General features: G+C 46.0%; 1 protein-coding gene across 7 annotated transcripts in view; it reads right to left on the bottom strand.

Annotated features, from left to right (window-relative positions):
* Positions 1–1600: 1600 nt before the first annotated feature.
* LOC114587655 (semaphorin-3F-like) overlaps positions 1601–13621 on the bottom strand; it is a 33091-nt gene continuing 21070 nt past the window's right edge. For 6 of the 7 annotated variants that reach the window (XM_028712237.2, XM_028712241.2, XM_028712242.2 and 3 more), the window contains 6 exons: positions 13220–13308; positions 13084–13125; positions 12658–12815; positions 10922–10989; positions 3932–4065; positions 1601–3651 (listed from right to left, as the gene is read on the bottom strand). In XM_028712237.2, the coding sequence (XP_028568070.2) occupies positions 3190–3651; positions 3932–4065; positions 10922–10989; positions 12658–12815; positions 13084–13125; positions 13220–13308 (953 nt within the window). In that variant the 3' untranslated portion in view covers positions 1601–3189. The remainder of the gene's footprint in view (positions 3652–3931; positions 4066–10921; positions 10990–12657; positions 12816–13083; positions 13126–13219; positions 13309–13621) is intronic. The other variant, XM_077921124.1, reaches the window with a different exon arrangement.

The following is a 13621-nucleotide window of genomic DNA, read 5'->3' as shown; positions in this document are numbered from 1 at the left end:
AGTAGTGAATTGCACATCACCAAGAAAAGAGAAAGCCCTTTAGGCCAAACCTACATACGTTGCCAAGAAGACACAAAGAAGGAATTTGAGGGGCAAATTGTTATGGCTCGGAAAATGAATATTTAAAACTTTTTTTAATACTTCAGAAGCCCTGCCACCCCCCAAAAAGCCCAGAGAAGTAGAAGGACCGGTAGATGACAGAAGGGTACTGAACAAAGACAGAAAGAGTCAGGTTAAAAGATTTTTCTGTGTCAGATGATCTTTGAGACTTAACAGCGAGTGCACCTGAAAAGTTATGTTAAGGAGAGGTGAGAAAGGATGATATTTCAGAACTCAATTGTCAAATAAAAAATTAACATCAGCTGGGCTGGGCTGCATGACACTTTAACCAAGGCATTTTTCCTCCAATATTAAATCATTGATATTTTGTGTAAAACAGGAAAATTATTTTTTTCCTTTTTTTTGGAGAGGAGTTGAAGGCAGGCAGTGGAATAACAGGGTTTTTAAACATCCAGGAAATTAGAAAGCCATTTCCCCAGGTAAATTGGTAGAAAGCATTATTTAAGACTAAGATACTTAAGTCTACATAGGACTGGCCTTCCTGGTGATGAATCAACATGGAGGAAGTCTTGCCTCCTTAACATCTTTGGAATTCAGTGTCTCGAACACTGAGCTAAGACCAATCAGCATTAGATGCTTGGGATTCCAGAATGCTTTTGACTGTCCCTCCCCATAGCTTCCTAGGAAAGCTTTGCAGTGAGAGATGAGAGGAAGAATTTTCCCATGGACCAGTAACTGGCTATAAAGCAGGGAGAAGCAAAGGGTAGATGTGATTGAGTAGTTTTCACAATGGAGAAGAGCAGCCAGTAGTGTTTTAAGTGTCCCTCTTAGAATTGATGCTATGTAATATTTTTAATCAAACTATAGGCAGGGAATAGGAAGTAGCCAAGTTCTGCAAATAACACCAACTTGTTCAAAATGATGAAATTCCAAGGAGTCAGGGCAAAGCTTCGAAAGGGGCCTCCACAGAGGTGTATACTATTTTATGCTATGTGTAACTAGCCTACACAATGTGCTTTTAGTTGTTATAATAATAGCACCAAGCTTCGATGGCTTTTAAAAAGGATTACATAAATGTGTGGAGGACAGAGCTATTGCTACCCATCAACAATAGAAGCTTAATGGAAATTACATGTGCCAAAACAGTGTTCTGGAACACCAGATTTTTTTGGAGGGGGGGAATGGTAAGATGGCTATTGTTTCCAGCAGCTTCTGCAAAACACAATGTTGAACTAGATGGGGCTTGATCCATCAGGGAAACCTTTGGTTCTTGAGCTGGATACATGTCCTTCTGGAGCCTTTGTAGCACCATTGCTAGGTTTTTCCCCTTACCCTTCCTCCTTGGTCCAGCACTTGAATGGGGCTGCAGGGGTGTAGGCAGAACCCTCCTACAACTGAGACATAAGGCAGTTCCCCTACCGTGGGGAGAAGGAGTCTGCACACACAGAACATGTAAAAGGGTGTCTTTCCTGCTGTAGACAAAACAGAAAAGCTGGAGAACTCCAATCATCTGAATAACCTGCAGTCCAAAGCCTGCTACTGCATTTCAGTTCAACAAGCATTTTATACAGGACTCAAAAAAAAAATAATAAGCAAAAGTAGCCTTGTCTTATAAGAAAAATTCCAAACTTCACATTAGAGCAACAACTTAACCCAACCAAACTCTCACAAAATTGTTAGCCAGAACACTCTCATCAGGCTAGATGGCAAGCAAAGCAGGGGGGACTGTAGACGTCAGCATTTGTCAGTCTTATGGTGGTATGTAGAAGGAGGTGGCAGACATTAAAATGAGAGACTTGAGCCTGATGACTTGTTTCCCCAGACTATGAAATGAGAGCCCAGTCAATCCACCAAGGATGGCAAAAGGCATAAATGCACCCATTCTGCTGGTGACCAGCAGTGTTTGCGGGAACCATTGCCAAGGCAAAGAACCGTATGATCTAGTTGAGATTCCTTCCTTGGAGGGGGTTGGACTAGATGACTTTGGGAACACTCCCAATGCAACAGTTCCATGATTCAATGAGGTTTTGATGATTAAGCGGTATATAAAGCACATTAAATAAAATGCTATAGTTGCAGGTTTCAGGTTGCATCTATGGCTGCTGGGAGAAAAGGCACACTTGATGGATGAAACCTGCAAATTACCTAGCTGTGTTTCATTTGAATGTCTGCTACATCCTCCCACATTCCATCTTAGGATTCTGAGTAAATGTAGTCTCCATGGTTTCAGCACTAGCCAATTCTCCCCTCCCTGCTTTTGTTTACCTGAAGAAGCATTCTAAAGAATTTGAAACCTTTATAACATTTTGGTTCACTTAATAAAAGTATTTTCCTAAGTTGGATATTGAAATATACAGAGCAATTGGTCTTCCCACTCATGCAAATTAACTGTATTTGCTTATTTGGCCAGAGACCAGACAAAACCTAGGATAGATCTGCCTGTTGATTACTTCCATTCAAGGGTAAGGGTCAGTTTTATACCTGTGTTGTAGCCAAGGTAAAAGTCAGCTTAATAACATGTTTTTATCCTTCTCTGGTGTTGACCCCTCCCATTCTCGGTAGGTCTTTGATCTAACTGGATGGGGCATTACAACTACATTTTAAATATAATTTTAGGATCACTGTGCAGGAATGTTGTTACTTTCAGAAATTCACCATGGCCCTCTGCATTTTGTTTAGAAAATAAACTGGCATTTTTATTCTCTGCAGTCTGCTCCTGTAACAGAGGGATAATAAACCATGAGGTTAATGTTGAAGGAAGCCCCACCATTTTCCTATCACAGTAGGAAAAACAGTTTGTCATGTGGTGGTGGTAGGTGGGTGGGAGTGAATGAGCATTGTAAAAAATAGACTCTAAAACCAAAGCCCCTGGAATCTGCACTGGTCATGTATCTACAGCTGTGGGAAAAGCCAGTGAGCCTTGGTCCTGCAAAACCTTGGAATTAGCCTGGACACACAACACAACACACACTATTAGCATCAGTGCTGTCCCCTCAGTTTGAGGAGGAGAGAGGTTTCCCCCGTCTCTGTATCCACCCATCTCTTACAAAGAGTCCCTTGGAATGTCATTCTCTCAAGCCAGAGAACGTGGGTTCAAATCCTCTTCCCGCTCTTTCCCCTCCATGAAGCTCAACTCCGAGGAGGGGAATGGTGGCCTGTCCATGGCTTGGAGCGGTGGTGGTGCTGGCGGCGGCGGCTACTGCTGTTGATGCTGCTGCTTCTTTGGGAGTGCTGGGGACTACTTCTGGTCCAGTTCAGAGAGTGCTGGGTGGCTCTGTACCAGCTGCTTTGCTGTTCCAAGTCCCACAAACTAGGTCCAGTGTGGGACTGGCGGCCGCTCCGACTACGCCGTGTATCCTGGCCTTTGTTGAGCTGTCGCCAGTAGCTCTCACAAATGCCAAGAGCAGGGGCCTCCTGGGTGATGGCCCCCTCCAGCAAGGCATGTGGAAGTACGTGCAAACGAAGACGGCGCAGTGTGTGGCGGAATCTGTTCTCTGTGCCTATGCACTGGTAGAGCCCGCCATCAGCCGGTGTCACTGGACCTAAAAGCACACCCTGAGGCGTGCGCAGCAACACACGATCACGGGGCAGCTGCAAAGGGAAGAAGAGAGTGAGGTAACTGAAGGGATTTAAATTTTCTCTTTAGAAATTGCACTCTGTCCGTAAATTCCTGCATCAGTTAGTGTAGCTGCAGTTTTTGTGAGATAGATAAAAGCTGCTCCCAACATTCCTCTTATGTCAGAGATGTTATCAGACTGCTGTTTTTTTTAAGACAAATGTCAGTGTGACTACTCCCCCCCCCCAAAAAAAGTTTAACATCTCCACAGTCCACACACTCATAGCTAAAGGTTATTCAGGATGAGGGACTTACCACCTTGCGCTTGTCAGAATTATCAGCTTGCATGAGCCACTTGATGGAGGCATGGGGAGATCGTGGTTCACACTCTAGGAATACACTTCCGCCTTCTAGTCCATATTGAATCTGCTCATGTAATTGTTGCTCTACTGTAAAAAAAAAAAGGTTTGCAAATAAGTCCAGGATTTGTTGAGTGTTATAACCCCACTGTAATTCTGTATGTTCTGCAAATTTGTCTGTCTTGGTTAGCACAGAGGTTTGCTTTTCCAGAATTGTTGCTGCAGAAATAGTTAACTCAAGAATTCAGCAATCATCAACCAGTCCCCCATGCCTACACCACATCTGTGTTGCCCAAATCTTCATCTCTGTTCCATGTAGAAAGAGATAGCAGTAGGAATTCGACACAGCCTTGGAACTGGGCACCATGACTAAGTACAGCTACCTGCAGCACAGCCAGTTTTAGGCTTGAGTAGAATATAGGCAGTGCTCCTGGAAAGGCTGTAAAATGACAAGCATTGCAGCTTAGCACAAAACAGAGCACTTCTGCACCTGTGAGGGAGATGTGCAGAGTCCTGGCAAGTCATCAAAAGCAAAGAAATGAGCTCAGTAATGAGAGGCCCAACCAGACCAGCTTGTTCAATGGTTGGGAATATAAGTCCCAGGACGGCCAGCGCTTTTTTCTGCTAGACATTTCAAAAGTCAACATACAGTGGTGCCTCGCAAGACAAAATTAATTCGTTCTGCGAGTTTTGTCGTCTTGCGATTTTTTTCGTCTTGCGAAGCACGGTGTGGGGAAAGTTTTGGAAAAGCTTCAAAAATCACCAAAGTCTTTAAAAACCTCAAAAAAGGCTACCACACCGCGTGCTATGAGTTGCTCCTCGAAGTCAAGTCGCAACTGTATTAAGAAAAAGGAAACAAACTTGCAAGACGTTTCCATCTTGCGAAGCAAGCCCATAGGGAAAATTGTCTTGCGAAGCAACTCAAAAAACCAAAAACCCTTTCGTCTTGCGAGTTTTCCGTCTTGCGAGGCATTCGTCTTGCGAGGTACCACTGTAATTTCATCCCAGTCTTGTTCGATGAGAGTGGTGTGGGTTCAGTTATCTAAAGCCGTAACAGCATGTTATGAACTATATTAAAAGCACTTCTGTCATTAGGAGCTATGGATCACACCAGTGATGCCTTACTGAACGCCTACAGGCAGCCCTCGTTCTCCAGTGCTTCCAACAGATAGGAATGAGTTGTTCAAGAACCCACGAAAAAGGCAAGCCAACGGTGCCATTGATTTAGATCAGGCATGGGCAAATTCTGCCCTCCAGATGTTTGGGGACTACAACTCCCATCATCCTTAGCTAACAGGACCAGTGGTCAGGGATGATGGGAGTTGTAGTTCCAAAACATCTAGAGGCTGAGTTTGGCTATGCCTGATTTAGATACATCATAATAAGTCTTCCAATGGAGGATTAGTAAAGCTGCCAACCACCTGGCAAGCAGTAAATACGTTGGGAGATCACACTTTGCTGAATCTGCTTTAAATGTGAGAGAGCTGAGCAGCCAAGTCCGTGACGAGGAAAAGAGCTAGTGCTGGATTCTGGATTCTAGGCTCAAGCAGTATTACAAAAATTTAGTACAGGCCTTTGTCACAACTTCAACAGAGGCTAATCATGGACAAAAAATTCCCACTATATCTGTTTAAAAATGTGTTGCTTTGGATGAGTACATATCCTCAGTTGCAAAAATTAAATAAAAAACAGAAATTTGCTGCTTTCCTATTAGAGATCAGAAATGCAACGGAGACTAATTTTTTCCTACCACATTTCAGCCCACCTTCCTTTTAGTTAGACTCCATGTTGTATCCTGTATTTTCTGGGCCATCAAAAATGCCTTTCATTCCCCTCTCCAACTTTTCTACTTTCTGAAGTGGAGGACAAGAGGAATGACAACCATTACCAATGATACCACACCTCACAATGCAGGAAGACTGCCAAAATTGCCAAATTAATGTAGAAAAGTCCAGGAACAGGGATGTACAGAGTTAACTCTTAGGAAGTGTTCACTGCCAACTTGAGATAAGGGAATGCCTTCATTGTGGAACTGATGCAGCATCTTTTTAGTATACCCAAGATAAAACATTCTGCATCTGAATAGGCGTATGACGAAAACAAACACACTCTTGAAGCCAGAAGAAGCAAGCAAGCAACACTTAGAAATTCCTGATATCCAAGAATTTAATAGAAGAATTTAACCTTCAGATAAGCTGAGAATAGCAAGAAGTACTAGCGCACACACCCTGCTATGATAGCTGAGATTCCTGTGATCCTCAAACCTACCAAATTTGAGATGATCCTGCAGTACAGTTGACAAAGCAGTAACTGGATGTTCACAATCTCACAGCCCCACTCAAGCGCCAGCTAAGGCAGGAAAGCGAGCAAAGCTGGAAACACCACTTCAGCAAAACTGTGTATGATTACATCTTGACTGTCCTGATCTGGCTTAAAAGGTAGATTGCTTTGCCACAATTTGCATAAGATTTGGCCCAGGAGACTGTGCTAAAGGGGCAGGCTAGTGATAAAGAAACATTCTCCAGGGAAAGTACAAAACAACTTTAAAATAAATTAAGCTTTGCATACCATTTCTCCCGTTGATGAAACTCTCAGCCACTGAGTTAGCAACTCACATCCTGACCATGACTGATATCACAGCCAAATCCTCTCAGAGCTGGCCTAGAGGTGCAAAATCCCACACTACAAGAGGGATAGGGAACCTATGGTCCTCTGGATGTTGCTGCACTACAACCCCCATCATCCCTGGCTCCCATTATTGGCTCTGCTGTCTGGGACTGATGGGGGTTAGAGTCCAACAACATTTGGAGGAACACAATTCCTCCATTCCTATTCCTTGAGAAGGCCTTGCCCATTGACAGTTTCCTCACTCCAAAAGCAAAGTACACCAAAAATTACCACTGTATCTAAGGAAGGAGGCTTGAGTCCATCAAAGCTTGTGCCATAATAAAGTACAGTGGTGCCTCACAAGACGAAATTAATCCGTTCCGCAAGTCTCTTCGTCTTGCGGTTTTTTCGTCTTGCGAAGCACGGCTATTAGCGGCTTAGCGGCTATTAACAGCTTAGCGGCTTTAAGAAAAAGGAAACAAACTCGCAAGAACTCGCAAGACGTTTCGTCTTGCGAAGCAAGCCCATAGGGAAATTCGTCTTGCGGAACGACTCAAAAAACGGAAAACCCTTTCGTCTAGCGAGTTTTTCGTCTTGCGAGGCATTCGTCTTGCGGGGCACCACTGTATTTCTCTTTAAGGTGCCACAAAACGTTTGTTGTCTTTGCTGAAACAGACTAAGACAGTTGTATTTCTGGAAACACTAACATGAAGACAGGCATCACTCAAGATAACCTTTGCATCTCACATTCTTCCACCAATGTTTTCACTCGGAGGTGGGCAATCATCGCAGGCAACAAGTGTGTGTTCTGCAGCAGTGCCTGCCTGTGTTCCACCTGAGAACATCAGCCATTCCCCTCTGCTGCCAACCAGAGCTGTGTGTGGCCTATAGCTTCTCCTGCAACCTCTAAACTGGAAGACACTGTCCCATTGCTAGTGCAAAGTTTGTTTCAATTTCAGCCCCAATCTGTTTGTGTGTGAGGAGCAGGGGGCGCCATCTTGTTCTTTGCCTCAGGAACCAAAATGTCTTGGGCCAGCCTTAGGCAAACTCCTTTGGGAAAAGTAAATAAATTGCAAGACTCTTGGTCAGAAGCTGCCACTGATAACAATAAGAAAGGAAATGACTTGGCAAGTGCTTCTACTCAGTTGGCAAGAGGAGTAGGCTTTTAGTAAGCCTTCCTGATGATAAGCCTTGATAGTGTTAGCCCCATTCTTTTCTGTTGCCTCTGAAGTAGACTGTCTTTCCTTCTGCAATGATGTCCCTCAGGTATTCTTCATAAGCAGGGAAGCCCAAAAGCTGCATAGGTGTAAGCAATCTCACTAACCCCTGTCAAAAAATTATAAACCCTCCCAGACATCTTGGAAGTAGACTGAACACAAGGAATTGGGAACTAGACTGAACACAAGGAACTAGACTGAACACAAGGAACTAGATATTAACACAAGGAATAATAACATAAGGAAGGGTGTAAGGGGGAAAGTATTTGCTGGGCAGAGAGCTGTTGTGCTCAGGTCCTTTGGGCTTCCCTTAAGCATCTGGTTGGCCACTATGAAAACAGGATGCTAGCTGCCCCATTGGCATGATACAGCAGGCTCTCTTCACATTATTAAGGCCTTGGGAATAGAGGGTTGTTCACATGTCACATTGAACATAGGCACAAGCCGTATCTACACATGTACCAGTGTTCATGTGAAAAAGGGCGTGCGTGTGGATTTGTGCAACACAACTATTTACTTGTGGAATCACACCATGTATGCCCACTTGACCACTTTGATCTGCAGAATTTGCACTGCCATAGGTGCCATATTTGCCATATTTGTAAATATTTTTTTTGCAAACTGCTTAGAGGTTGTTGGTACATAAAGGTTGTGTGTGTGCGCGCGCTATATATGAATACCACTTACACTTGCTGAAATTCCCTTTGTCAAAGGTACTGAAGATTTTGTGTTGAGCCCCAGACTATTGCTGATCAGTCTGAATCTGCTTCAGCAAAGCCCTGTGGACCCAGCAGGCCACCCTCAAATCCTTAGGAGGATTTGTCTGGAGGGAAGGAGGCAGAGTACATCTAAGTAGCAGTGAGGGCACTAGGATAGAGTGGCATACAGTCCTAATTGAACCCGCTTCAGCAGAGCACAGCGCTGAAAGAGGTGCAGAAAAAGATAACCTCAGATGATCAAGGGGCTAAAGCATCATCACTACAAGCCTAAAGTGTCTGATGCCTTCGTGGCTTACAATGCAGGAGGACAACTAAGGGAACCACAGCAGAGGTTCATAAAATTACGCATGTTGTAGGTAGAGAGGTTTTTCTCCCTCTGTCATCACATTAGGCCACCCAATGGAATTCATGGGCAGCAGATCCCCGGACAGACAAAAATAAGCACCTTTTTCAACCAGTGCATCATTAGTTTATGAAATTCACTGCCTCACAACAAGGTGAAGGCCACTGTCTAATCCTCCTTTAAAGTCATTTATGCCAAAGTCACAGAGGATGTAGCTCCATTCATGGCCATGAGGTCTATATGGAACACCCACTTTCAGAGGCTGAATTTCAACTACTGTGGGGCAAGCAGCGGAGCTGTGTTGGCATCATGCTCTGTTTGCCAGTTTGCCAGGAGCATCTGACTGGGATGCCAGACTTAGGCGGACCTTTGTTCTGAAGCAGCAGGGCTCTTCTTACACTTCTATAAGATTTCCGTGGCCTCAAGGGTCTTTAACAAAAAAATTGAGCATAGTATTCAAAATAAACAATTAAAAAACAAGACTCTAAAAGGATCTCCCATCTTTCACCTTTGTCACCAAAAGGATGAAACAGAAACACAGGTTTGGAGCACCTTGTAACTTTATTAGAGAGCAAGACTCTCTTTCAGAACCAGCATACACAGCCCATCACAGGTGGCATTTCTTCTGGTAACTCGCAGCAGTTCTTGTGGGGCAACCCATCTTGCCATTGTGCAAGAATTACTCTTCCATTACAGGAGTATCATGCATAGGGGTAGTAATGTTTATGTCTCACAAGGGTGGGGAATCTTTTTCATTACCCCATGGCCAACCTTCTGGAGATTCGTTGGTTGGCAGTGCTGCCAACCAACTGCTGGTGGTTGGCAGTGACAGAAGCCAAAGGGGGTGGAGATGCTTACTTTTGCCAACGGGCTACATTCCAGCCAGCCAAAAGACGAGATTTCTACCTCCACCCGACCTCTCTCCATACTTTATCTGAGCAAGCAAGAGTTCTCACGCTCCAAGGACACATTCCCACCAGGCGAAAGCACAAAAGGGGTATCAAAAGTGGCCTGGGAAGACTCCTGAAGGCCAGACAGAGATATCAGGAGGGCTTTGTGCCAACTTACACAAATGCTTCCCATGCGTGGAGATCACATTGCTTGTTCATACCACCTTTCCCTGCACAACCCCAGTGCTGGCTCTTAGCATTATCCCACTCCCCATTCCTAATCCACTAGAAGGTCATTGTGCTCCCCTTTTGAAGATCCTGGCACCCATCGCCCCTGCACTAGTAAATCCTCAAATGGTCAATTCAGTTCATTTCCCACCCCCACCAATCTCTAATCTAGATCGTCCTCTGACACTCAATGCAGAGAAGAAATACCTTCAAATTTATCTTCTGAATCCTCATTGTGTTTAACACAGCATATGCAATCCTCCCCTTCTAATTTAGGATTACATTACTTTTAGGGGGAAAGGCAGCTGCCTTTTACCAGGTCAGAATATTTATCCATCCAGCTCAGTATAGTACTCTGACTGGCCACAGCTCTCCAGGGTCTCAGCCAAGAGTCTTGCCCATCACTTGCTAAACCAACCCTTCTTTTTAAAAAAGCTGTAGATGCCAGCGATTGATTCTGACACCTTCTGTATTCATCCTATGTGCTATGGCCTCTTCATTCAGCAACAGAGCTGGCTTTTATAAAGCCAGGAGTTGCTGTAGTCGCCAAACCACAGAGAGTTTTCTCTCAACCTTTATTACATTACCTTCCTTGCAGAATTTGCAGTGAATTTGTTTTTCTTTCGAGAGTGCTGAGCAGGCATGTCCTGGTCTGAGCAGCTGAGATAACCCTTTCCTCCTGTGGCAATTAGCAACTGAGCTTGCCTCTGCCTTTTGATCCCCAGAGGAGCCGGACTTCCCATTCCACGCAGCCCTCCTGAGACTTGCCAAATTTTGTCAACATTTGCGTTAAGGGAAACGGCACATTTGTTGGCAAGTACTTCTTCACACAGCACACAGTTGGACTATGGACTATGGATCTCCATCAGCTTGGATGGCTTTAACAAAAGGATTAGACAAACTCTTGGAGAATAAGGCTGGGATGGTGCTGTGAAGACTTACCTTTGGCATTAAAGCCCCGGCACTGCCGCAAAGGGTCACCATGTTTGATGTCCTGACGGCGGCTCCTCCTAAATGAGAGGGAAGAGGTCAAACTCATTCCCTTTTCCATCCAAGGAGACTTCTTTGAGACTTTCTTTCGAGCAGCTAACGGAAATTAGTAAACACCGACCAACCATAATCATGATGATAGGTAAAGGTAAAGGGACCCCTGACCATTAGGTCCAGTCATGGCCGATTCTGGGGTTGCGGCGCTCATCTCGCTTTATTGGCCGAGGGAGCTGGCGGCATACAGCTTCCAGGTCATGTGGCCAGCATGACTAAGCCGCTTCTGGCGAACCAGAGCAGCACACGGAAATGCCGTTTACCTTCCTGCCGGAGCGGTACCTGTTTATCTACTTGCACTTTGACGTGCTTTCGAACTGCTAGGTTGGCAGGAGCAGGGACCGAGCAATGGGAGCTCACCCCATCGCAGGGATTCAAACTGCCGACCTTCTGATCGGCAAGTCCTAGGCTTTGTGGTTTAACCCACAGTGCCACCCACGTCCCATCAATCATGGTGCTTATTATTTTTCTGTTTAACAGTCAGGGATGGAGCACCTGTGGCCCTCCAGATGCTATTGCACTACAACTCCCATCATCCCTGACCATTGGCCATGCTGACCAAGGTTGATAGGTGTTGGAGTCCAACAGCATCTGGAAGGCCACAGATGCCCCATCCCTGATTTAACCGACTCATCCTGCCTTCCTTCAGTTTAGTGCTTCAAGGCTGCCTCTATTTGAACAAAATATTTTTCAGTCAAGTTTCCACATGCAGACCCTCCTCTTAGAACAAGCTGCCTTGCTCTCTGCCCTTTGTCCACACTGGAGGGACACACCACAGGCAAAGAGGGCAAGGCGGGGAGGCGAGGAAATCTCAGTATTAGTGGCAGCAGGGGGGTTGGGGAAGCCACCTCAGAGCAGCCACCGCCCAGACCAATCTGAGAGTGGAGGAGAGAACCGCCAGGCCAGGGATGCTCCTGCCACAGCCACAGTCACACATTACAGTGGTACCTCTAGTTAAGATTTGTTCTGGAGGTCCATTCTTAACCTGAAACTGTTCTTAAATGTTCTTAACCCACTTTAGGTAATGGGGCCTCCCACTGCCACCATGCCGCCACTGCACAATTTCTGTTCTCACCCTGAAGCAAAGTTCTTAACCTGAGGTACTATTTCTGGGTTAGCAGAGTCTGTAACCTGAAGCGTATGTAACCTGAAGCATCTGCAACCCGAGGTACCACTGTACTTTTGCTCAGGGATCAGACCTGATGGCAGTAAATAGCCCTCATAGAAGTGGGCTTGGAGGAGCTGACTCTTTCTCTTTCCCTTGCCAGTGGTGTTTTTGGGTTCCTCTGCCAGAGCAAAGAGCAAGCCCTACCCCTGGAATGGAATTCGCTCCAACAAGATGAAGTGATGGTCACCGCCAACATGGATGGCTTTATAAGATGATTAGACAAATCCATGGAGTGGCTGCTAGCCTTGATGTGCTACCTCCACTGGCAGAGGAAGTATGTCTCTGAATTGCTGGGGGTCCGGCTTGGGAGCTCCCCACAGGCACACGGTTGGCCATTGTGAGAACACAACGCTCAACTCAATGGACCACTGGCCTGATCCAACGTCCAGGCTCGCCTTACATTCACGCTTCCCTCCCTCCTTCCCACGGCATTTGCATTCCCAACTTAGCACTCTCAGGATGTTACCTTTTGGCTGTGTGGCTGTAGCGTGTGCAGCGCTGCCCATCCCAAGCGCAATAGGGATCCCTGGCCAGGCAGCAATCGGCACAAGCTTCACCGTATTCGCGGCACCGATGGAGGCTCAGCTGGGAGACCCCCACGTCTGAGGAGGCGTACAGCTGTTGCTGCAGAGCAGAGAGGAGAGAGTGGCGGCTGAATGGGAACCTGGATTTCTCCTCTTGTTGCAAGACCACCCGCTTGCCTCCTACAAGACGAAGCCAAGGGTCCTGGTCTTCAGCCTCTGCGTAACAGCAGCGGAATCCTAACCTCCCTTCTCAGAGTTGGAGGACTAAGCCCACAAGGTCCTTCAGGTACCTGCACCCCGTCAGAGCAACCACCCAGAGTGCTCATCTCCTACTTTGCTCCTCAGCAACAGGTACATCAACCACCTACCCGTTTAGAGGATATCCACAGGGTCTTCACAGGCGCTGGAGCCTGTAGGGCAAAAAGAGGAGAGGCCAAAGTTGAGAAGGGCAGAGAGGGCGGCAGTGTTAGGGCAGCAACGATAGGGAGCCACGTGTTCACTCACCCTAAACACTTCCACCTCCTCCAGGGTCAGCTCTTCCAAGTTGCCCTGTTCCTTCGGCAGCACAATCACCTTCTGCACTGTGCCCTGGTCTGGAGGAAGAAGACCCAGACATCTTCCTTTAGAAGCTATGGAGCACATTTTACTCCAGTGCTTCAAAGAGCTGAACTGGTTGCTTGTGGACAGTATTTAGGGACAACTTCAAAGGTGTTGGTGTTTACCTTCAAAACCCTACACTAGGGATGGGGAATCTGTGTAGCTCTTTAGATGTTGTGGGACTCCAACTCCCTTCAGCCCCAAGCAGCACAGTCAGAGATGATGGGAGTTGTAGTCTGAGAACATCTGGAGAGTCACAGTTTTCCCATTCAGCCGGAGAAACTAAGGAAAAGAGAAGTCACTCAGGTC

The sequence above is a fragment of the Podarcis muralis genome, chromosome 17 (assembly GCF_964188315.1).
Source record: "Podarcis muralis chromosome 17, rPodMur119.hap1.1, whole genome shotgun sequence".
Classification (NCBI taxonomy): Eukaryota; Metazoa; Chordata; class Lepidosauria; order Squamata; family Lacertidae; genus Podarcis; species Podarcis muralis.
This window is presented reverse-complemented; position numbering and strand designations above follow the sequence as displayed.